The 24,179-nt window shown below is 41.8% G+C and overlaps 1 protein-coding gene across 9 annotated transcripts in view; it reads left to right on the forward strand.

Annotated features, from left to right (window-relative positions):
• DOCK9 (dedicator of cytokinesis 9) overlaps positions 1 to 24,179 on the forward strand; it is a 271,504-nt gene that overhangs the window by 159,247 nt on the left and 88,078 nt on the right. For all 9 annotated transcript variants that reach the window (XM_090023020.1, XM_090023039.1, XM_090023048.1 and 6 more), the window contains exons 19-30: positions 1,075 to 1,167; positions 1,747 to 1,870; positions 2,975 to 3,096; positions 4,858 to 4,944; positions 6,929 to 7,018; positions 7,785 to 7,900; positions 8,024 to 8,093; positions 8,218 to 8,343; positions 8,543 to 8,614; positions 19,844 to 19,990; positions 20,719 to 20,802; positions 22,265 to 22,376. In XM_090023020.1, the coding sequence (XP_089879146.1) occupies positions 1,075 to 1,167; positions 1,747 to 1,870; positions 2,975 to 3,096; positions 4,858 to 4,944; positions 6,929 to 7,018; positions 7,785 to 7,900; positions 8,024 to 8,093; positions 8,218 to 8,343; positions 8,543 to 8,614; positions 19,844 to 19,990; positions 20,719 to 20,802; positions 22,265 to 22,376 (1,243 nt within the window). The remainder of the gene's footprint in view (positions 1 to 1,074; positions 1,168 to 1,746; positions 1,871 to 2,974; positions 3,097 to 4,857; positions 4,945 to 6,928; positions 7,019 to 7,784; positions 7,901 to 8,023; positions 8,094 to 8,217; positions 8,344 to 8,542; positions 8,615 to 19,843; positions 19,991 to 20,718; positions 20,803 to 22,264; positions 22,377 to 24,179) is intronic.

The following is a 24,179-nucleotide window of genomic DNA, read 5'->3' on the forward strand; positions in this document are numbered from 1 at the left end:
CTTATTCAGTAGCACCATCATTAGAGTTCCTTTTCTAGAAGAACTGTCAAATCCTAAGTCCAACTGGAGATACTCCATCTATGGACCTGGATTGCAGCAGGTGACTTTTACTGATATAACTTACTCCCCAAGTGCAAAATTTAAATCAAGAGGTAAATCAAGAAATACAATCTTCAGAAATACCTCTATTTTCCATATGGTCCAGCAACAAGAATTTTATATTACAGAAAATTCTTGAGGTGTTGAATTATTAAATCTCAAGTCTCTGGAACTTCTGTAAGCCTCTCTAGAAGAAATCTGGCTGCTATTGCAGTACATCAGCACTCATTGTAGGATGAACCACAATACCTCTCCATCCTATGCCAACCAGGTTCTTGAGAGTAGCTAATGCAAAGCAGCACAGTATACATCAGGAAGGCCAGGTACCTTTGCTGCCCACCTGCCTGGTACACCATCGCACTCCGCCTCTGCTTGCAATGGTGCCACTGACTTGGGACGGGAGGGTGGTGTTGTGTCCTGGACATCCTAGACTTCGTAACTGTCATTCTAACCAAATCCCACAAATACAAATGCATGAGGCTACTCTTGAAGAACAGCAGTTACTAGGAAGGTAACCTTTATTCAGTAGACCAACTGAGGAATAATAATTGCACAAAAAACAAATAAGGAACAATTTTATTTGCTGCCATATTTAATACTATAAATTTCCCCAATTTGGGAGAAATGAATAAGTGCTTTGAACAATTACACTGAGATTTAATATTTTAATTGTATTTTAACACTATGCACTTGGATGAGTCCCACAATCAAAAGGATATTAACAGATATTCAATTTTTAACATACTGTTTTAATCTTTTCTGTTTATTTCCAATGAGTTTATTCTTATTTTTAAAAAGCCAAAACATCATTACTGTGTAGCAGTAGCTGTAAAAAAAAAAAAAAAAAAAAAAAAATCATTACAAAGCATTCTTGATAAAAGACACCATGTAATACAGAATAAAATAGTTTAAGGAGGATTTTCAGTTGCCAGTGGAAACAGATTATGCTTTGTGTTTTTTCTTTTATGTTCTTAGTGCATATACGGTAGACCAGGTGGGCCAATATTTACAAGGAGTGCATTTGCCACTGTGTTGCATCATCACCAAAACCCAGAGTTTTATGATGAGGTAAGCTATTCTAGTTGAGGTGTCGCTTTTATTTCTTTGAGGATGTATTTTTTCTAAGATTTGAAAACTGAATTTAGGTTATGTGGAGACAGTGTACTCTGTTAGGGAAGAAGTGTAATATTTAATTTCTGAACTTTAAATTACCACTCCAGAGGTTTTTTAATGTCAGCTAAATTAAACTTTAACTATAATTGAAAATAGTTTTGCTTCCTTTTTTATTATTATCATTATTATTATTATTATTTTTAAAGCTCATTGCATGATTCAATTTAATATTCTGAGAGCAATTTAAACCTTTTTATGGTATTTGATCTATTTGGGGGGCAATCGATGGAATTAATTCATTAAATTGGGCATTGTTTTTGTTGAACAAAATTACTTTTAAATAAATAACTAATGTAAACTAAACATTGAATGACTTAGATATTTTATGTTGGCTTAAATGCATTGAAATGAAGTTGCTGTCAAGTCAGAGTAGACAACCTCATGTTTGTACATTCATTAGTTTTGTGTAACTGCTCTAACTGAAGACTTTTCCTTTACAAAAATCATTCCAACTGTGTGTGTTTTGTCTTATAGATTAAAATAGAATTGCCCACACAGCTACATGAAAAACATCATTTGTTGTTCACATTTTACCATGTCAGCTGTGATAATTCAAGCAAAGGGAGTACCAAGAAGAGAGATGTTGTTGAAACACAAGGTTAGGCTTGCTAATACTTCTAAGTGATTTTGGCTGGTGTTACACGCTATATTTAGTTAGCGAACTGCAGTCCTGTTACATTGATGGAAGTTATTTTTACTCTATCACTTAAATATTAAAGAATTATTTGCCATGTAGGATGCTACTTTAATTTCAGTTTTTAGGGGTTATGAATATTTTTGTATCAAATGAAAAGATTTTACAGATGTTTACCTGAAGGTGACAGTGTAACTTTTATTTTTTTACATGTCTAATTATCTACATAGGCTCTCTTCAGCTAGTTAGGCTGTGGTAATAAGGGCCCCTGCACAAATTCCAGGTATTGTGCAATTACCTTGAGACCAGTTACATATGCAAAATAGCTATCACATAATAAAAAGGTCCAACCAGCTATAAAGTTAGACCGTGAAAATGTGTACTAACTTGATAGCTGGTTGCTATCTAGCTTTAATTTGTACTCGTAGCAGTACCCTGTGACTGAGAACCCCATCAATTGTGGGCTCCTAGGTGTAGAGGTGGACTCTGAATCCTAGCATCACCCTTCAGCTTCCAGTACTCAGTCTCACAGCAGCAGATTCTGGACCCCTTAGCATGCCTTCTAGTGCCAGGACCCAGCTTGTCCTGTCAGCCTCAGGGTGCAACTACAATTCCCCTACCCCAAGGGTGCATGAAACCCCCAAAATGGGAGGATTGCTGCTGCAGCCGTCTCCCTGACACTGGGGGGCCCTCAGCTGAGGCGCTCCCAGCTGCAGGAGTTTGCTTCTTGCTGGTGCAGGAGGACTCTGGCATCAGGCTGCCCCTGCACTGACAATAAGCACAATGGGCTCTTATGTGCAGTCCCACAACTGCACAAATGGGATCTTGTGTGGTGCCACATTTTAATCCCACAATTATGCACATGTGGCATGGCAGGAGGAGGTGTTATGTGAATTGTACATTAGAGTCCATTGTGCCTTTACCTGCACGTGTAGAGGGGGCCTACAAGTTGCATGTTACCACGTATATGGGTAACAAAAATGATTGAACATCCATTGACACTTTCCATATCAGCTTTTTATTAATATATAATATATGTAAACTGTTATTTCACTTTGATTTTTGCAGTTGGCTATTCTTGGCTTCCACTCCTAAAAGATGGGAGAGTAGTGACAAATGAGCAGCATATTCCTGTATCAGCAAACCTTCCTTCAGGCTATCTTAGTTATCAGGATGTTGGGATTGGCAAGGTACAGTATATAGAATAATATATTTTTGCTTCACAGAAAAGAGTATGGGAACCAAATTATCTTACCTTCATTTAAAATTACCATTTTCCAGGCAAAAAAAATATTTTCCCCCCAGATGTAGATTAACTGTCATAGAATGTATTGTGGAAGATATGTAATTGACTTGCAGGTAAAAGGGACTCCAAAGAGAATTTTGCTCATATGCTTTCTGTCATTTTGCTGTACAGAGACTTGAGCCAATCTTCCTTTATATAGATTTTTATTTCAGTTGATTGCTTTTGTTATCCCTGTCTCATGTGTGTGAGAAACTTTAAAAAAAAATTGTATGTGGTTTTGGTTATGGTGGCTAATTGACATTATCTGTGTAAATAGAAAAATAGTCATGGTTTACAAATAAAAACTATACAAGGTAGTGTTCTTGGTATACATGCATGCTAACAAGTTATCATAAGGTATACAGAGTGGGAATTTACTCCTTGATGCATCAATTACTCCACAGTTATTGACTCGGCGTGCTTTTAGCACATGATAAATTAAAGCTAATCCATGGTATTTTATTCGTCAAAGAAGGAGGTTTGTTCACTTTGTTGTGGGGACTAAGTTATTGTGGTTAGCTCTCACATATCCTGGAATAAGAGGGCATGCAAATGGTTACTACACGGTAACTGACAAAAGGTAAATCCATGCCTTGGTTTAACTCATGGCTGTCCAGCTTCTGGCCAGTGGACTGCATATGGCTTGTTAGTAGTCAGTTTGCAGCCCCAGGCTCTTTCCTGGCCACTACTCTAGCCATTGTTCTTGTGGCAGCAGCCATGGTGTCTAGCCTCTCTCTCCCTCCTCCAGCTTCTGGTTCTTGTCTCTATTTCTGGGGCTGGGCAGCTCAATAGAAAGTCTGACTGTGCTGCAAGTGGGATCCTCATATAATATGCAGGGCAGGGATGTGGTGGGGGTGTTGCACCTATGGCTGCAGGGGAGCTTGGCAATACATGTGGCTTGGAGGAGGAGATGGGCTGTGCAGAGTGTCTGGGGGGTGGGTAATGGCCCCCAGAGGATGTGGTCCAGAGTAGCCCAGAGCATGAGGTCTCTGGTGCTGTATGCAGGTGCTGAGAAGTTGGGCAGGACCAATTTACCTCATAGTAACTTGTTCATGTGCCCATCACCTCTGACCCCTACTGCTTGCGTAGGAAATTGTTTTGTATTGCCAAATGTGCTCTTTTCCTCATGATTTATTGAATGGTTCTCTATCTATTTCAAAATACAAGGATAAAATTGTCACTTTTTGTTTTTGTTTCCTTTAATGTGCAACTTGAAAAAAAAAGACTCCAATTTTTAAGTATGATCGCAGCTTTGAGAGCTGTATATGGATTTGTGTAGCAGACTGACGTTAGAGAAAGTAATCTGCTCGTCACCCGTGCACAGGGACCATGCTAATCTTCTCTGTATTGTTCAGAGAAGTACAGTACTTCAGGAATTATTCCAGTAGAACTTGAAACATTCCGTCGGAGTTGTAAAATCTGAAACGGACTGAATCAAGGCATTGCTTACTGTTTGTTGAACAGCTAATGCATATGCAAGTTGTTCAGTTATTGCTGTTCTGTGCTTACATGGAATAAAAAAGTGTGTGTATCCTGAAGTTAACAATTGGTTAGTGACAGAGAAGGGATTGCAGTATATGTATATATGGTACATAAACAAAGGACTGTCCTGTTTTGGGCTAGTATACTGATAGAATATTCTATGTTCCCTCCTGTGTGCATACAGCATTCCGGTCCTGAAATTAAATGGGTAGATGGAGGTAAACCACTGTTAAAAATTTGCACTCATCTAGTTTCTACTGTGTATACACAGGTAAGTTTAAAATGTTTAATTTCTTATTTTAGATGTAGGTGCCTTCACAAGTACTTGATCTGAAGATCATCTAAGATCATTTAGAGACTAACTGGTTAATTAGGTAGAAGACGGGGCAGGGTGGCACCTTAGTCTCTGGAGACTGAATCTCTTATTATTATTGAATACATACCTCAGTCTAGAACTTTTATTCTCAACTGGCTGTGAGACCCTGCCAGAGGTACCACAGTTCCCAGTGCTGCCAGTACTACTGCTGTGGGGTGAAACTGCACCATGCACTGTGTTGCATTCCATTAGACAGGCAAGCACGCTGCTTCTGCAGCACCTCTTCCCAGTTTGGCTCCAGTGTGCCTCCTGAAAATCAAGGTGCATGGTGCAGTTCTGCCTGGTGGCAGAGGCTCTGTCTTGAGGTTGCCACTGCCTTGAGTTAAAACTACACCATGGTGGAGGCACTGACTATGCCATAGCACATCCTTGGCCTGCCTATGTAGGTCCTTTTGTTCATCCCCGTAGCACTCCCCACCTGCATATATGGTGCAGCCTGGCACTTTGTCCCTGCTGGTGGGGTGTCCCCAGATTGTCCATTATGGCCCCATGGCTGGAATTCAGTGGGGAAACAAGGGAAAGAACTTAGCCCAGTGATCCCTGACTCCCCCATCAGTGACTTGGTGCCATGTGTATAGTGTCCACTGCTGCACTGGAACAAATGTCTGTTGAACCAGGCAGAGCTAGGGAAGCACTCTACTACAGCAACCTGAAGAGGTGAATATAATATAATATATTTAATCTGTTAATATCATATTAATAATAGAAACATAATGATTATTCATAATATATTAGCTTTTTTAAAAGGGGTGCCACTAAATTCTTAAAAGTTTTGCAGGGGTTTTTGAGTCTAAAATGTTTGGAAATCCCTGGTTTAGAGATGAAGAGCCTAACCATTTAGTCTCTAAGGGCCCCTGTAGACATTCAAGTAAAGGTGTGATAGGATCTGATGCACAATCCACACAGTCTCATCTCCTGCCATGCCACATGTGCATGGCAGGAGGTGTGATTGTGGGATACAGCATCAGATGGTATCACGTCTTATTGCTAGTAAAGGGGGAGCCTGGTATTACCATCCTGGCCTCCTCTTGCACCATGTGTAAGTAACAAAACTCCTGCAGTTGCGAGTCCCACAGGTGATGGGACTTGCAGCTGTGGCAGTGCCCCACAGCTATCAGGACCAATAGTCCTGCACCTGCAGGGTGCTGTAGGAGGGACAGTCCCATCAGCTGCAGGATTCTCCCTCCCAGCACCCATGGGACACTGCCGGGGGTGTGTCCTCTACTCCAGGACTCCTAGCTTTGGCTGTACATGATGCACCTCTGTGGTTGGGGCAAACCCTGCAATATGTGCAAAATAGTGCTGGATAGCAACCAGCTATAAAGTTTTTACACATTTTCCAGCAGTTATTTCCACATTTTCTAGTAACTTTTATAGCTGGTTATGACGTCTTAATAGTATGATAATTTGCATGTGTAGCTGATCTAAATGAATTACACAATTAACTTGGTAATTGTATGATACATGTAACAAGTGAAGGAGGATCTCAGGTGCTGTCTTGCCTTAATTCAGGGAATTGTAGTTATAAGTAATATATTTTCTTCATTTTTACTTCTAAGGGAATATAAAATGCAATTTTATGTAATGATTAATCAGAAATATTGGATGTATTTCAAGCTAATGAAAGAAATGAAATATCTTTCTCAGAAGAGTAAATTGCTTTACTTTCTAAGTATGCACTGATTTCCCCACCCCCTCCATTCTCTCCTCCTCTTTGAGTGTTAAACATGTATCTGTCTTGCACTTTGAAATGCAACTGGGAAGCCTAAACATAAGACAATATTTTTTAAAATTGAGGTGGTGGTGTGTTTCATTTTGGTTATTAGTATAAATACTAGTTATTGTTTTAACTTTGTGGTTCTCTTTTTGTTTTTGTTAGGACCAGCACTTACACAATTTTTTTCAGTACTGTCAGAAAACCGAGTCTGGAGCTCAGGGACTAGGAACTGATCTTGTAAAGTATCTTAAGGTACAAAATGGTAGCAAATAATAGATTTAATTATCCATTTATATTACCATATTGCTATACCACTTATGAGCCCCAGTCATGAATAGGGCCCTCTTTGCAGTAGGCAGTATGCAAACATAATTCCAAAATGGGATCTCTTCCCTGGAGCGCAATCTAAATATAAGACATGAAACAATACATGGGTACAGACTGGTAACTTTGAGAGACTGTTGATCATGCTAGGCAGTGATCTCAGCATATCAGTGGTTTAAAATTTATAAGCAGTTAATAAAACTGGGACGTGGTGGGGACAAATTGATGGTAGTCATGTCAGTCTGCAACAAATTGCTAATTACTTGAAAAGTAAACTTCATTCCCAGCTATACAGTTTGTCCAGTAAAAGGTGTACATAATACCAGGACACTTTATTATATTTCCTGGATCGTCATGTCTATATGAACACCCCAACGTAACCACAAATGAGAATGTGAGTACTTCAAAGGAAATCTAAAATTGTAATAAAATCTAAATTTTTAGGCCTAAATTTCTTGACAAAATGGTATCATTTTGATCCTCTCAAAGTACATTTTTTAAATATATATATTTTTTAAACATTTAAAAATTATTACCACATAGACCTCAGTGGTCTTTCCTTTAGCTTATGAACTTTGTATAATACAACATGGCTCTCTCAAAACATGGCTATTGAAGTATATTGTAGAGAATGTCTGAAGTGTAAATGCATTCACTTCAGTGAAGCTATATTATATCTCTTTCCTTCTCTTAGAGTCTTCATGCTATGGAAGGTCATGTGGTGATAGCTTTCCTCCCTACCATTCTAAACCAATTGTTTCGAGTTCTCACCAGAACTAGTCAAGAGGAAGTTGCAGTCAATGTGACCAGGTAAATTTTAAATGGCCCTGTCAGTTTAAATAATAGATGATTTGTGCCCAATTGAGATTTCTTTATGGAGTATTTATTTGCTGAAGTGTACAAATGTGTAATTGAAGAATAACTTCTGTTTAGGGTTATTATCCATATTGTTGCCCAGTGCCACGAAGAAGGGTTGGATAGCTACCTGAGGTCATATGTCAAGGTAAAATAAAATAAAACTCTTTGTCTCTTCTGTTTTTATTTTTTTTTAAATACTTTCATTAAAAATATTCTCAGTTGCATCTGTTTGAATGCACTATAATATATGTTTTCCTTTTTCCTCCAAGTATGCGTATAAAGCTGAGCCTTACTTTGCTTCTGAATACAAGACAGTACATGAAGAACTGACCAAATCCATGACAACAATTTTAAAACCATCTGCTGACTTTCTTACAAGCAACAAGCTCCTTAAGGTATGTGTTGAAACTCTAATTTTGTCCTTTATGCACAATCCTCAGAATTAATAATATGAAACATTGTCATCTGTTTTACTAATAGACATGCAAACTTAATTATGTTCAAGTTTTTTACTATAAAATGATTAACTTAGTTTTGGAAATTTTAGACCATCTTGACAGTTTTATGTAAAGTCATAATTTATTTACTTTGCAGTATTCTTGGTTTTTCTTCGAAGTTCTGATAAAATCAATGGCCCAGCATTTGATAGAAAACTCTAAAGTTAAGGTATGTTGACTTTTTTTTATTAAGGTATGTTGGACTAGGGCTGTCCAAATGACAGGATGAATGGCCTATGAGGCATTAACTACTGGCTTCCAGGCTCATGGTTTGGGCACTGCTCCCCCATTGTTTTGGTTGCTGCTGCTGTCAAGGTTTCTGAGCTCCCCTTCCTGTCTCCAGCTTCCACTTTCTGCCTTCCCCTGGGCCTGCTGGGCCCAGGTGGAGGTCCCAGTGCAGAATAGCACAGCAGCAGGGTGCCTGCTGAGCAGTGCAACAGGTTGCAGCCTGTGTGGCATGGATCCCAGTGGGGGATGTGCGTGGCATGTAGCATGGCATGTGGCCTGGTGGGGAGCTGTATCGGGCCCTCAGGCACTCAAAAATTGGACAGTCCTGTGTAAGACTATTGAAAGAGTTTTATACCATAATTTTTTCCTTTCACCATTATTATTATTGCATGCTTACTGAGTATAAGAAAGTTAACAACTGGAAAATAAACTGGAAAATAATTAAGAGTATGTGACATGATGGTTAACCTTTTGGTTACTGGTTTGTTATAAGGAAACTAGCCAATTACCCATCAAGAATGACAGGCAGGGATGGAGCCCCAGGCCTCCTGTCCCCCCTTCATCTGGACCCACTCCCCCTCTCTTCTGCTGCTCAGGGTCTGGAACTGCTCCCCCTCACGTTGGGCCTGCTGGCCTGACCACCCCCCGTCCACTTTGTTGCTGCTGCCTTCAGGGAGCAGGGCAGGGAGGCAAGGCCCCTGTGTCCCCACCATCATAGCGGCAGGCTGCCTTCTGTCAGAATGCTTTTTCAAATAAAGCATTACAGACAGATGGACAGACCTTAAGCTTTTATAATATTAGAATTGAAGAAAAAAGCCAAGTAACAGGAAGAAAAAGGTAAGAGGTAGAGAACACCCTTTGATATAGCATCTCAGACAGAAAACTACTATACAGAGTCAGATTGATCATTTAGTACATATATCATTCTTAATCAGTGTCTACTCCCCTAAGCTAACCTTTACATGCTGCCATTTCTTATTAAAGTTGTTATTGCATATTTATAATGTGGTAGAGCCCAGAGGCAACAGTCAGGGTTCACATTGTTTATTGGCAGATACTGCATAGAAACATGTGAACAGCAACCTAGTTATTCTATTAAATCACTCAAAGGAAAGAACTATGATCAGGATTGGGTTTTTGGGGGGTTGCTTTGCCTCCTTACCATCTCTTTGGTTTAAAAAATATTGTCATTTTAACTCACTGTGCCAGTTATTTATTTTGGAAGCCATAGACAAATACTAGTGTTTTAGTATCAGACTGCCAGTGAGACCTGTAGAAAATGCTGTCTTTCTTTACTTTGTGAAAACTTTGGGTTGGTATATACCAGTGTAAACAATTCTGTCAGGGGAGGAAAAAATGGGGAAAGGGGGATAAAATGTTCTGTTGGCCTAATGCTCGTGTCAGAAAAAAATACTGACAAAAAATGTATAGGCACTCTGAAAATAAGGAAGTAATGATAAGCTAGCAACATGGATTCATCAAGAACAAATTGTGTCAAACCATTCTAATTTCTAATTACGTTTTTGGCAGTGTCCCATTGTATGTTTTCATAAGCAGACTAGAGAAATAGGATTCAGATCAGGGGTTGGCAGTTCATGGCCCACAGCCTGGATCTGGCCTATGAAGCCAGGTTGGCAGTGGGGATGTTAGCAGCAGCAGAGAAAGGAGGAGTGATGGTTGCCAGATCAGAAACAACTCCCCACCTTCAGACCCAGCTCTCTTAAAGTGACCTGCTGTTCCTAAAAGGTCGATGACCCAGGATCTAGATGAAAACAACACAATGTAGGTGGACAGCTAGTCGCAAAACTGTACCGAGGGAAGTTAACAGTGACTCTCAGTTAAAATGATAGGATATTTTGGGTTAGGTCCCGCAGGAGTCTGTCCTGGGTCTGTTCAATATTTTATTAACAAAGTTGAATGCTAGAGTAGAGGCTAGGATTATATCATTTTCAGGTTGCATGAAGCTAAGAAGAGATGCAGTGCTTTGAAATGGGTTTCTCAACCCATGGGTCGCCACCCAAAAGTAAGGTTGCAAGAATATATGAAAGGGTCACAGAAAAATGGATCAACAGACTTTAAAAATGGATTTTCTCTTAAAGGATAAAAATCTAAGAAACTGTGTCCCTTGCAGGCTAGCAGAGTTCCAGCCTGCCAGAGGCTGCTTGGGGTCCCCCATCCCCCAAGCTGGGATGGGGGCAGGGCCTGGTGATGAGGGGCAGATGGTCATGAGTGATGGCCACAAATAGAGCTAGGGGCTTTTTTCTATGTGAACTATTTATTGAGGTAGACTGGCCATCAATGTTTACAAATAGGTCCTGGTACAAAAAAGATTGAGAATCACTGCTTTGGAGAATATGATCAGAATGAAACCATGTAACAGGGAGCTTAGGGCTCCTGTTACTCTAAGTGAGAAATTGCAGCAGATGAAGCCCAGACAGCTGACCAAAAGTTAGCTGCAGGAGGAAAGAGAAACTGCTCATCAAGCCCAAAATGAGAATTCTTGTAAATGGATAGGGAAGTCACCTGAGAAGAAGGCAGGGCTTAGTGAGAATATAGACCCAGGGCCTGAACCAGGGTGGGCAGTCTGGCCCTGCAGGCTGTAGTGGAAAATGTTCCTGAGCAGGAGGACTGCAGAGGAGTTCCTGGCTGACATCTGGGGCATCTTGAGGAAATGCAAATAGGATGCTGCTGACTTGCAGGGGGAATATGACTCGGAGTAGGAAGGAGTTTTGTGGTACAGCCAGGGAGCTGATGTTTAGGTTCAGACCTAGCATAGAGTTTGTATTATAGCCAGAGGGTTTATTCCTTTGTTATAGTTTAAACAAGTGGACTAAGTGGTGACTATCGGTGTGGAGGTGTTCCTAGCAGTGCCTGAACAGAGCAGAGACGAGGCCAGGAGGGTCCAGGGCCTGAGCAGGGCAGAGACTGGGCTAGTATAGTGGGCCTGGGCTAGAGGACCCAGTGAGAGGAAAGGGGTGCAGAGCCATGAAGGCCAAAGCCCCAGCAAGGGAGAGTGATTGATTGTACAGCAACATTTGCAAGGCATGGGCATGGCTAGAGGGGAGGTCTCAGAGGCCACAAATACTGTACAAGGTAACAGGTGCCCTGGAGAAATGGATGGGTCAGGAGGCCAACCTTGTGCAGGATCTGAGGGGGAACTTCTGGCAGTCGGAAAAGGTAGGGTTTGTTCTAGGACCTTGAGGCAGCCTCCCTTTTCACATGCCAATAATTCCAACAAAGGCATGGCAGTTGAAGAAAGAGGGGGAGGGTACCCTAGAGCTGAAGCCCAGTGACAGCCATGTGGCTCTTGCTCTACATCCCAGCTGGCCCTTGCGTCCCGTCCCACTCAGTGGGTGAAGGGAGAGGTACTTTTGCAATCCTCTGTGCGGCGTGGTTAGACAACACTCTTAGAATAAACAACTTACTGCTTTATTTTGGTTAACTTAATAACAACAATAAAACCCTTGGTCAAGATTTATTCCTGGAAACATTCACATGAGGCAAAGAGAAGAAAGGAGAACTTGAGAGAGAAAAAGAGAAAAGAAGAGAAAGAGAAAAAGAGAGAGAGAGAGATATCACCACCCCTGGATCCTGTGTTGTCAGCGCGTATTTCTGTTGCTGGTGCTTCTTTCTTGATCCGTGGGTGATGGATCAATGAGCGCGCGTTTTCCCTGTCTGCCTTTTATCTCCTTCCCTCAGGAGGGCTCCGCCTCTGGCTGTCAATCACTCGGACTTACGCAATCTAGAGTTCTAGAAGCTTCTCCATTTGAGTCAGTGGGCTCACTGGGGGTTTCTGGTGGTAGCTGAGTTGACCGCAATGTGACCTTTGTTTTGCACATGCTCAGATCAGCAAATAACCAACTTTACTCAAGCTGCAGCTTCAGGAGGCTGTTACAGTGCACTGATCTGCATTGCTTTCCACTTTCCCCAGCACTTGTCACCACTGAGTCAGCACCTGTGGCAATGTGCTTGCTCACAATGTTTGAGACAAACCTTTCAACTGCAGGCTGTCCCCAGGTTATGTCAAACGATTTAAGCAACTTTAAAACAATTTAACTCTGGGTTATCACACCTGGGTCCCAGCACTTGTTACAAGTGCAATCTTGACACAGATCTATGATTAAAGATATTCAATAAATGCACATGCAAAGAGCTACATGTAGGTAGGAGAAATCATATGCTAAAATCCAGATTGGGGAATAACTGGCTAAGTCGCTGCACTGGAGAAAAGAATCTGGAGATGATTATGGATTCCAAACTGAATAAATTAACAACTACGTTGAGGAAAAAAGGCAAAATTCATGCAGAAATGTAGTACAAGGACATACTTGAGGTAATGATTTTACTCTGTCCTAAGCTAGCAAGACTTCAGCTATATCTAGTTGTGGGCATCACTCTAAAGTAGAGACAATCTAGAAAAGCAAAGAGGCAATCTATCAAAATCCCAAGGCCTGTGGGGTGGGGCAGAGCTGGGCAATTACCCTCCCCCCAGCACAGCCAGGTCAGAACCAGACCATACCCCCTTCATTCACACAGCCAGGTTGGAGCCAGGCTGAGCCGTGCCTCCTTCCTCCAGCGGGCCTGGGCTTCACACTCTTCCACCTCTCCCCGATACTGGGGCTGGGCTGTGCCCTCTTCCCCTCCATGGGGCTGGATTGAACCTCCTTCCCTCTACCTGGCCAGATTGGGGTTGGGCCACCCTCCCTCCTTCATGGAGCCAGGCCCCTTCCCTTCCCCCTGCACAGCTGGTTCAGGGCTGGGCCAGTCCCCTTCCTTCAGCCCAGCCAGGTTGGACTCGGGCCATGTGTGGCCAGATGGGATCCCACTGGATCTGGCTTGTGAAAGTATTGGGGCAGGCAGTGCCCATCTGGCCTTCCAGACAAAAGGTTGAGCACCACATCCCTCTACAAAGTAGTGTTTGTTATTATTTCTATGAAAATATAGGTTGCACCATTTTACATTGTGTTTGTCATAATAGCATGCACTTTTTTAAAAAATTTGCTCACAAGCTGTTTTGATTCTTACTTAAAACTGTTAAGTTTCTAATACAGAGTTCTGGAATGAATTAAAAAGCAAGTCACTCTAAAAATATAATGTAAACTAAACCAAATTATAGTGAGCTTATCCAGTAAATAGATGGTGCCAAATGAAGCAGATCAGCTATGCTGGGTTGTGTCCCAGGACAGTTGATCTATTTCACTGGGCAAAACGCACATCATAAGTGCTGGCTGTCTTACTTTAAAGCAAAGTTCATAGGGCTTTCCTTGGTTTTAGCAACCTACAGCATTACACTTACTCACAAGCTAAAAATAGTATGCTGGCTTTAAAGTTTTTTTTAAGTAACCACTAACATGCAATCTCACAAACCCATTTCCTTAATTTAATTATAACTTTCCCTCACAATAGTGATTATATTTTAAATTGAGAGCAGACTTTTCACAAAATAGGTACTCTGGAATATAAACATGTAAGGTTTTTTTTTTGTTTTAAATGTGGGTCTGTGAAAACCAATTAAACTCTTATTTTATATTTTACCTTCTGATACTTTTCATCCACTATGGGCCTGAGTGTCGTCACTGAATCTGTATATCCCCCCAAACATCACTAGTTATGTGTGACAGGTTGTGTGAAATCACTTGGTTAAATGCCTCATACTAAACAACGTGGTATGTTAGTGCATCATGACTGATGCATCTTGTTCATTTTGACAGAGAGCCTGATTTTAAGAAACATGGCTAAATGTATCATAAGAAGAAATCCAATGCAACATGATTATACTTTTAGGAAAAAGTTGGTAATTATAGTTTTGTGATGAATTGCCAGTTCAGGTGATTGTCCAAAAATATTCCAGTTTTGGGTGCACATGCTCTCCATTGGAATAAGATAGATTTCTTTTTGAATAACAAAATCCACAGTGGTTTAGTTGCTGCTCTCAGCCCCCAGAAAGCTGTAATAGGGGTGGTGTATTTTAACCCTGCTTCATTCAGACTTAAAGCTAGAGTGGTTTTGCTACATTTGTATCACTGCAGAATTGCATACATGCAACATTTGCATGTAGCATGTTGAATCAGTATCCTTTTGGTAGCACTGAAGTTGTTAAATCTGTATGTATGTGTGTGTGTATATATCTATATATCTATATATCTATATATATATCCATCCTTTGAGGCAGGGGTGGCAGTTATTTCAGCTGGAGGGCCACATAACAAGGTTTGGTGATTTTTCAAGGGCCGCATGGGTAGCCCCACCAGTTGCCCTGCCCCCTGGTTGCCCTCTTGGGACTGGAAGTCCCGTGTCCTAACCCCGGACCTTTGCCACTGGAAGTCCCTCCCTTTTCCCCCCAGAAATACTTATTTCAGGAGCGGGGTGTTGCCTTCTTAGAACCAGAAAAAAACAAATTGTACACTAAAAGTCAAACAGCTACTAAAACATTTTAATTTTATTACAAAAAATATTTTTGTCATGATTCATGTTTGCGTAGTGTATATGGAAGTGATTGTATAATAACTAAAAAATAAAGTCTTAGTCTTGTATATTGTGTGGAGTGTATGTATGGTGGGGTGTGCAGGGGGAGGTCTTGAGGGGGGGTGTCTGTGTATGCGGGGTAAAAGGGTGTGTTGGGGGCTGTATATGTGGGGGTTTTGTGGGGGCAGGGGGTGTGGCATTTGAGGGGTGTGAGGGAGGGTGGGGGACTGAGAACACACGCACCACCTCCCCCCCCCCTCCAGGTGTGCAGCCCTGCAGGTGGGAGTGGCAGCAGCAGGCAGGAATGCTTGTGCCTAATACAGGTGCTGGCACCTGGTGGCATGCAACTCTGGCTAGCACTGCATGTTGTAGTGAGGAGTGCAGCCCCCGCTAGGCCACCTCTATCATGGGAATTCTGTCCTGTGCACTCATGCACAAGACAAAACTGGCTCCACCCCACACACTGGAGCCAGCTACTTCTGCTACCCCCTGTTGTGCAGATCCTGGGACTCCACCAGAAGAACCCTGGCCCCTACTTCCCCATAGAGTCCCAGGACTTGCAAGGGCTGCGCTCCTCACTGCGATGTGCAGCACTGGCTGGAGCCATGTGCCACTGAACTCCAACAGCTGTGCTAGGTATGAGCACCCCCACCTGCTGCCGCCGCTGCTGCTGCTAGCGGGGCTGTGCGCCATGGGGGGAGCATAGAGGGGTCCCCACAGTCCCTCACCCACCCTGCCCAGCTGAGCTCCATGCTGCTGCAGCTCTCCTGGGTGCAGGCTCCACGCTGCAGCCAGCCCCATGCTTCCTACCCCTGTCCAGCTGCAACTTCTGCCCTTACCCCCCAACCCCCTACCTACCTGCTGCCTGGAATGAGCGGGATGCAGGAGAAGCCAAACAGGTCCCCCGGTGGCTGCAGCAGTGGCAGCAGCAGTCCCATCCAGAAGCTGCATGCTGGCCAGACTGGGCCCTTCTGCTCACGAGGGTGGGAGTGACCCACAATAGGGTATGTTGGGCAGGGAGGGGTACATCTGTGGGCACCCCACTCCCACCTTGCGGGCAGAAGGGCTGGGCAAGGTACAATTATTTGGTGCATGCCACAGGCCAGATGCGGTCCACGGGCCATATTTTGCCCTCCCCTGCTCTACGGGGGCTGCCCCATCATGACAGACTCCAGGTTTCCTGAATTATATGAACCATTTATTTTGGAGTTCTGTCAATTTTTTTTTTTTTTTTAAATATCGTATTAGCAAGAGCAAATGGCATGTAACAGTACTGTTCTCTAAGGCTTTCAAAAGCATGAAGACATGGCTGAAGTTATTTGTCCTGGAAAAGTTCATTGTCCTTACCTTCCAACACTGAGAACTCTTGAGAGAGATCAATTTTATCCCACTGAAGCACTAGTGAACTAAAACATCTCCTTCAGAGTGCTCTCTTCTCTTTGTACCTGCTCTTTACAGCCTCATGCTGTAAGCGGACGTCATTGAATGAAGTGTATTAGCTGTACCGCAGCATGTCCCTGTGCAGCTCATCTGTTTCATCAGGCAAAATGGACATCACCTGTTGTCTTATAGGGTCTGGCCCCTGCCATTTCTGAGGTTGCCTGTGGGACAATACTTTGGGCACATCTCTGCAAATAGGGAAACCCCAGGCTTCCCCACTTACAGAGGTGCACCCAGAGATTCCAATTCAGGACTCACCTCTGCAAACACAGAAACTTGAACAGCCACTCCCAGGGCTTCAGGGCACTGATCCTGTGCATCCTGGGACCTTCCTGCAGGGGAATACATGGGGTGGACAGGGTTGGGCTTCTGAAGCCTCAAGAGCACTGCTCGGGGCAGACAGCTCTTGGCTACCCATGTCAGCTCTCTTTAAAACAAACAGGCGTTCACTACAAAACAGCAGTACAAATTTATACTACCTTTTGTTGCTAGCTACCAGTTTGGGCATTTGTGGTTTGATGAAGGGCATGGATGTCTGTTTGCTTTCACTTTGTGTGGCCATAATTTTTTTTTTCTGGTGGCATAAAAGCGTGACATCTATTTGCAGCCTCAGTGTCAGAGAAAAGGAAAGAGCATCAGAGCCAAGAATCCAGCAACAGATTACCATCCTTGCCCTAAGCAAGAGATTGTAGACTTCCCCCAGTTTCACCTTTCTCTGACTTCTGCAACTCCAGCTCTGTTCCCTAGGCCCTGATATCACAGTAGAAGGGGGCCAAGTTGAGGAAGGAGATAACAAAAGTAGACCACAAATTCAAAATGAATTTGCAGTGTGATGCAACCACATAAAAGGCCAATGTAGTTTTGGGCTTCATCAACAGAAACATTAGGTGCAAGACACAGGGGGTGATAGTGCCTCTCTACTCAGCACTTGTTAGACCTTATCTGGAGTAATGTATGCAGTTCTGGGCTCCACATTTTAAAAAAGACATGGAGAAGTTAGAGGGTCCAGAGGTGGGCAACAAAGATTATCAAGGGCTTGAAAGGCAAGTCATATGAGGACAGGCTAAAAGAGCAGGCAGGTTAAGCTTGTAGAAAAAGCACTTAAGAGGGGACATGATAGCAGTCTTCAAATACTTGAAGGGCTGCCATAGAGAAGAGGAAAAACACCTTTTTCTCTTTTGCTGCAGAGTGGGGAACACAGACCAGTGGCTTGAAATTACAGCAGAGTAAGTTTAGATTGGATATCCAGAAAACTTCTTCACTGTTAGAATAGTGAGGCAATGGAATAGACCGCCTAGGGAAGTTATGTACCCTCCATCACCAGAGGTGTTCAAGAAGAGGCTGAACAGCCACTATGCCTATGTTCTACTATGGGTATTTCCCATGCTTCTGGGCTTTGCTAGTTGTCTCCCACCCATTCTGCTCCATGTATCAGAGTGTTTTTAAGCCTTCCTCAGAGGCATTGGGTGTTGGCTACAGCTAAGGCTGGGGTCTTTGACTGGGGAGTGTCAATGTTCCTGTTAGGACCAAGGCCAGAGGTTCCTGGTGAAAGGGTTTTTCCCCTCTGCTCAGGGTCAGACCGATTGCCATATTTGGGGTCAGGAAGGAATTTTTCCCTGCTTTACCTGGGGCACGTAAGGGTATTTAGGTCCATGTTTTGTCAGGATTGTGGATAGTCTTACTTAGAGTTTTTAGATTGTGGTTTGGATAGGGATGATCCTGCCTCAGACAGTGGGGTTGGATTAGATAACCTCTGGGGGTGCCTTCCAGCCCTACTTCTCTATGACTAAATGCAAGGCAAGCCTCCAATAATTAGATTCTCTACTTGGAAAATTATAATAAATGTATACATTTTCCATATATAAAATCTAATTATTGGGAGGTTGGTTTCTAATCAGGGGTCATCTTCTATTTGACTAAATATGGTATGTCACTAGGTTTCTACTAAGCGAGCTAGTACTTTCAAGTTTCAGTCTTAAATGGGCATAGAGGTGTTGGCAAACCTGGCCCATGAAGCCATTTTATTTGACTCGCAGAATGGTGGGGCTTCTATGGCATGTCAGTGGTGGGGGCTTCACCCACCTTGTGCAACTCTGGCATTGACTTTGGCTCTGCCTCTGGCAGTGACACAGGCCACATTGAAAGCAGCCTGTTCTCGGAGTTGAGTTCATTAAAGCAGCCCCTCGCCCCAAAAAGTCATCCAGGTCTGCACATAGTTGCTATCTTTGGGTGTCTGTACACAAGTGCGGAGGCTGCTTTGATGCACTGGAATTCCAACATGTCATAACAGACTCAGTTAATCAAGGAGGAGGAGGCTGGAGCAATTAACGAGTCTGCTGGAGCGTGGCAATTGCTGCACTCTAGCAGCGTCCTGTGTCTTTTGTGTATTAGCATCCCCAAGCTTAAAAATGATGGCGGGGTGCTTGAACAGTATCAAATGAGTTTTAGTTCAAACATCCCCGCCACCATTGTTAAGTGTGGGGATGCTGATACAGGAGACCTGGCGGCACTTTAATTAGAGTGGCTCTCAAAGCCACTCTTAATTTAAATGCCATCCACCCCCACCCACAAAGCATATGTAAAAGTGCTTTTAATGTGAAAATTTCATTCAAATATGGATTTTAAATAATAATAATTAGAACTGGTTGAAATCTTTCATTCCGAAATTTTCTCAACCAAATATTGGCCTTTTTCTGAACTCAAAGATTTATAATGAGCATCTGCATTTGTTAAACTTTGTTTTTTTATTAGAAGCTAAAACTTTTGAAATGTTAATGTTTTCCTTTCCTTACCTTTTTTAAAGTGCTTTAAGACAACTTTACAGGGGTGTAGGGTGTAGCTGTGTTGGTCTAAGGACATAGGCAGACAAGGTTCTTTGGATGAATCTGTTATCTTTTATTAGACCAACCTAAATAGTTGGAAAAAAATTTTCTTAGCAAGCTTTCAGGGTATTAAAACTCTGTCAGGCTGAGGAAGCCTCTGCAGTTGGTGTGTATTATTCATTCCATCCAGGAAGAGCAAAGAAGCCAGAGGCTGGGCTGGTATGCATGCAAGACAGGGAGTCAGTGAAGATGTAAATTGAGGAATCAGTGGGTGAGAGACAGGCTGGGTGGGGGGTAGAGAAAGGGGGATGAATGTAGGGAAGAGAAAAGGGGATGAATGTAGGGGAGAAAAAGGAGGATGAATTAAGACAACCTTAGTTTTCAGCAAATCATATGCTTTGAACTCTGAAATTTCAAATATGTAATTTAAATTCTGCTTCCAGTTGTTACGAAACCAGAGATTTCCTGCTTCTTTTCACCATGCAGTAGAAACAGTTGTTAATATGTTAATGCCACACATCACTCAGAAGTACAGAGACAACCCAGAGGCTTCCAAAAATGCAAACCATAGCCTTGCAGTCTTTATAAAGGTAGGTACACACAAACATAGGATCTAAGCTCATAAGTTCATCTTCATAGATTTTATTTCTTATAGATTTTAAGAAACTGTATGCTTCAGAAGCTTATAATGAAAAGCATATATGGAAATTATTTTACACATACTTCTGACTGGGCATATTGAGACGTGCAGAAGAGTAATTTAAGTACGAAATGCAATTTGAAAAAAAGACATTTTTAATATGCAAAGGGTGCATAGAATATATATTTAAAAATCGAGCTTTATTTCTATGTGTACTTCCTTCTTTTATTACATCTCAGATTTCTTTGTATTTTGTTACCCAGTTATTCTTCTAATGTTGCAAGGATTTAAGCATGTATGATTTTTTTTTTAATGTATTGAGTAATAGATCTTAACTATCACTGTGTGTTCCACAGAGCTTATTATTCATTACTGTCAAAATTGATTCCTACATATAATAATATCTAAATGTTTTTCTGTGGAAAAAATATTTTTAGAAGATTTAAGGTACTGTTCCATGGTTAAGTTTTCTCTTTAAATATTCAATGTCTTTTTTTTCTTGTAAAATAAAGCAAATTTGTATTATGTAATGTAGACTGGTTGGTTTATTAGCATTATGTTCAAAATAAATTATGAGCAGCAAATGTGCTTGGAAGATAATCTTGTAAAAGTTGGTGACTGACTTTACATAAAGTTTTGCATTTGCTGCTTATAGTAATTTATCCTTTTGTTTTTCAGAGATGTTTCACCTTCATGGATAGGGGTTTTGTATTTAAGCAAATTAATAACTACATCAGCTGCTTTGCTCCAGGAGAGCCAAAGGTACTGACACATTCAAGACCTTTGTTCATAGGGGTTTCTTGTTTTCATGTATGCAGTAAATTTCTGTGTGGGGATCTCAGAATTCCTTCCACTTACATTCAGACATATTTCATAGTTTCATAGTTTCTAGGGTTGGAAGGGACCTGAGCAGATCATCTAGTCATGGCAGGAAAGAATACTGGAGTCAAACAACCCCAGCAAGATGTGCATCTAACCTCCTCTTAAACACCCCCAGGGTAGAAGCCTGCACCACTTCTCTTGGAAGTTGGTTCCAGACCCTAGCTGCCCTGACCGTGAGGTAGCGCCTCCTGATATCTAACCTAATATTGTTAAGCTAAATCTCCCGTTTCTTTGGTAGGACTATGCCACTTTTTGTCTCTAGCCTTCTTTTCTTACTTCTGCATCTTAGACCAGTAGGAGTGGCAAAGTAACCTTCCAAGTAGTATTGTGGGGACTGTACCATTCGTTAACATCCCTAGCCATTAAATGGATGGAACAGCATTAATGAATATTTTAGACAGTCATGAAAGTTGCAGGCAGAACACTGACAACAGTTTAATTAGAGTCCTTTCATAGACTTCATAGACATTAGGGCTGGAAGGGACCTCGGGAGATCATCGAGTCCAGCCCCCTGCCCAAAGGGCAGGAAGTCAGCTGGGGTCATAGGATCCCAGCAAGATAAGCATCCAATTTACTCTTGAAGGTGTTCAATGTAGGTGCTTGAACCACCTCCAATGGCAGACTGTTCCAGACCTTGGGGGCTCGGACAGTAAAGAAATTCTTCCTTATGTCCAGCCTGAAACGGTCTTGCAGGAGTTTGTGACCGTTCGACCTTGTCATCCCTTGGGGCGCTCTGGTGAACAGATGTTCCCCCAGATCCTGGTGGTCACCCCTGATAAACTTATAGGTGGCCATCAGATCACCCCTGAGCCTGCGCTTTTCCAGGCTAAAGAGTCCCGTGGCGCTCAGCCTGTCATCGTAAGATCTGTTTTCCTGACCTCTGATCATGCGCGTGGCTCTCCTCTGGACTCTCTCAAGCTTCTCCACATCCTTTTTGAATTGTGGAGCCCAAAACTGGACGCAGTACTCCAGCTGCGGCCTCACCTTTAGTATTGGCGATGTCCCTACACGTTGTGATTCATATGCTTTGGTTGTAGATAGCAAGTGTACAGGATTTCTTCCAGGTTTCCAGGCAACTCTTAATTCTATGAATGCCACTGTATGCTGACTTGACAAACTTTTGTAATCAAAGACTGAATAAAGAACTAGTTCTACCTTTTGCTGACATGGAGCTGTTCAGCACAGTACTGGGTCTGCATGGAATGACACTTGCAATCTTTAGATAATAGATAGGTAATAGATTTAAGAGAAATTATCAGTTAGTGTCAAGAAATGTTTTTACGTTACCAAATATTTAGTAAATTATTAAAATGTATAATTTGCATTTGAAATATTTTTTCAGACCCTTTTTGAATTCAAATTTGAATTTCTCCGGGTGGTATGTAATCATGAACACTACATCCCGTTGAATCTACCTATGCCCTTTGGAAAAGGCAGGATTCAGAGATACCAAGGTAAATCCACACTTTTTATATTTTAAAAATCAGTCTGTTTATAAGAACAAGTTATTTAAATGTGTAATTAGGCCATTTTTACATTTTTTAAAATGTCATATTGAAGTCTTGTATAGTAATTTTTTTTACCTATTACGTTCCAAAGGAGTAGTGTTATAGATACGTTCTACACTGACAATGTCTAGGTAATATAACACAGCACCCATGAAAAAAATCTCTGGCAAAATTCAGCATTGATATATATATATTTTATTCTCACCCCGGTAATGTTTCCTGCTTTGCTGAATAACAATGACTCAATAACGAGCTATATATTACTTAAAGTAGCTTATTGTTCTTGTTTGTTCTACTTTGTTTCCTTTTTATGACTTAGCTTTTCTTTCACGAACTGTGGAGTCCTATGACACTCCTGTAGGTAGGTGTGGGGTGTGATGCTTGCTCTTTGTTTTCCTTTTTTATTCCATTTCTCACTTTGTGTTAAAATAAGTACTCTGCAATTATCCCATTTTGGGCATGGAGGTGCTAGTATATTCTCTTGAATTTTTTGGCAAACTTTGTCACCAAGAAGCTTTAAAATAAATACAATGATAACTGAAAAAACAGCAGGCCTTGTTTTCAGAGAGTGAAAGCGCATGAATATATAACCTTCAGATGCTTGCTTTGCAAATTCTTTGCTGCTTGCAATACCATAGAATCATAGAAAAGGAGGGTTAGAAGGGACCTCTGGAGATCATCTAGTCCAAACCCCACAAAGGCAGGATCATCCCTATCCAAATTATCTTGTACAAATCCATTGCCTTATCTGTAGTAAAAATACAGTCAACCACAACACAGGCAAGATATTTAACCCCCTGATCTGCCACAGGTAAATCAAAAGGACAATAACAGCCAATGTGCCACTGCTGTGAGGGTTGTTAAAATACACTTGAGAGATCCAGTTATAAATTGTTCTCATTATAAATTCTAGTTATACATGTGCTGTGATTATACTTCATTCTAGTTTTAAACCCTGATATTTTCTCTAAATACCTATGATTGGATCCCTGTTGAAGTCAGTGGGCTCTGCATGAACATACACTGATATGCATATCCAGTTGCAGAACCAGGGATGTTAACATGTTAGTTTTTTGTGATTATTCTTAAAGGGGTATCCTAGTAAAACTGGTTGAATTGAATGAACTTTAAATGAGTTTCTTTGATTAAAGCTTTTCAGTTTGTATACTGTGGCTTTAAAAACCTAGCTCTTGCCCGGATTCCAGAAGGAGGAAAGGTGTGCATTAATAAAGGTGTCCCTCTAATATTGTGGATACATTTAGAAAAATTATAACCCCTGGTAGCAAAAAACATAATGATTAGAACTATGATTAGGATGGTGCAGGCTCTAAGATGCCCAGCTCAGAGGTAGACTTTCATAGATTTCATAGACATTAGGGCTGGAAGGGACCTCATAAGATCATAGAGTCCAGTTCCCTGCCCAAAGGGCAGGACGTCAGCTGAGGTCATAGGATCCCAGCAAGATAAGCATCCAATTTGCTCTTGAAGGTGTTCAATGTAGGTGCTTGAACCACCTCCGATGGCAGGCTGTTCCAGACCTTGGGGGCTCAGACAGTAAAGAAATTCTTCCTTATGTCCAGCCTGAAATGGTCTCGCAGTAGTTTATGACCGTTCAACCTTGTCATCCCTTGGGGAGCTCTGGTGTTCACCAGAAACTGGTGGTCACCCCTGATAAACTTATAGGTAGCCATCAGATCACTCCTGAGCCTGCGCTTTTCCAGGCTAAAGAGCCCCATAGCTCTCAGCCTG

Source organism: Crocodylus siamensis, chromosome 1 (genome assembly GCF_052110815.1).
Source record: "Crocodylus siamensis isolate JL-2025a chromosome 1, ASM5211081v1, whole genome shotgun sequence".
NCBI lineage: Eukaryota > Metazoa > Chordata > Crocodylia > Crocodylidae > Crocodylus > Crocodylus siamensis.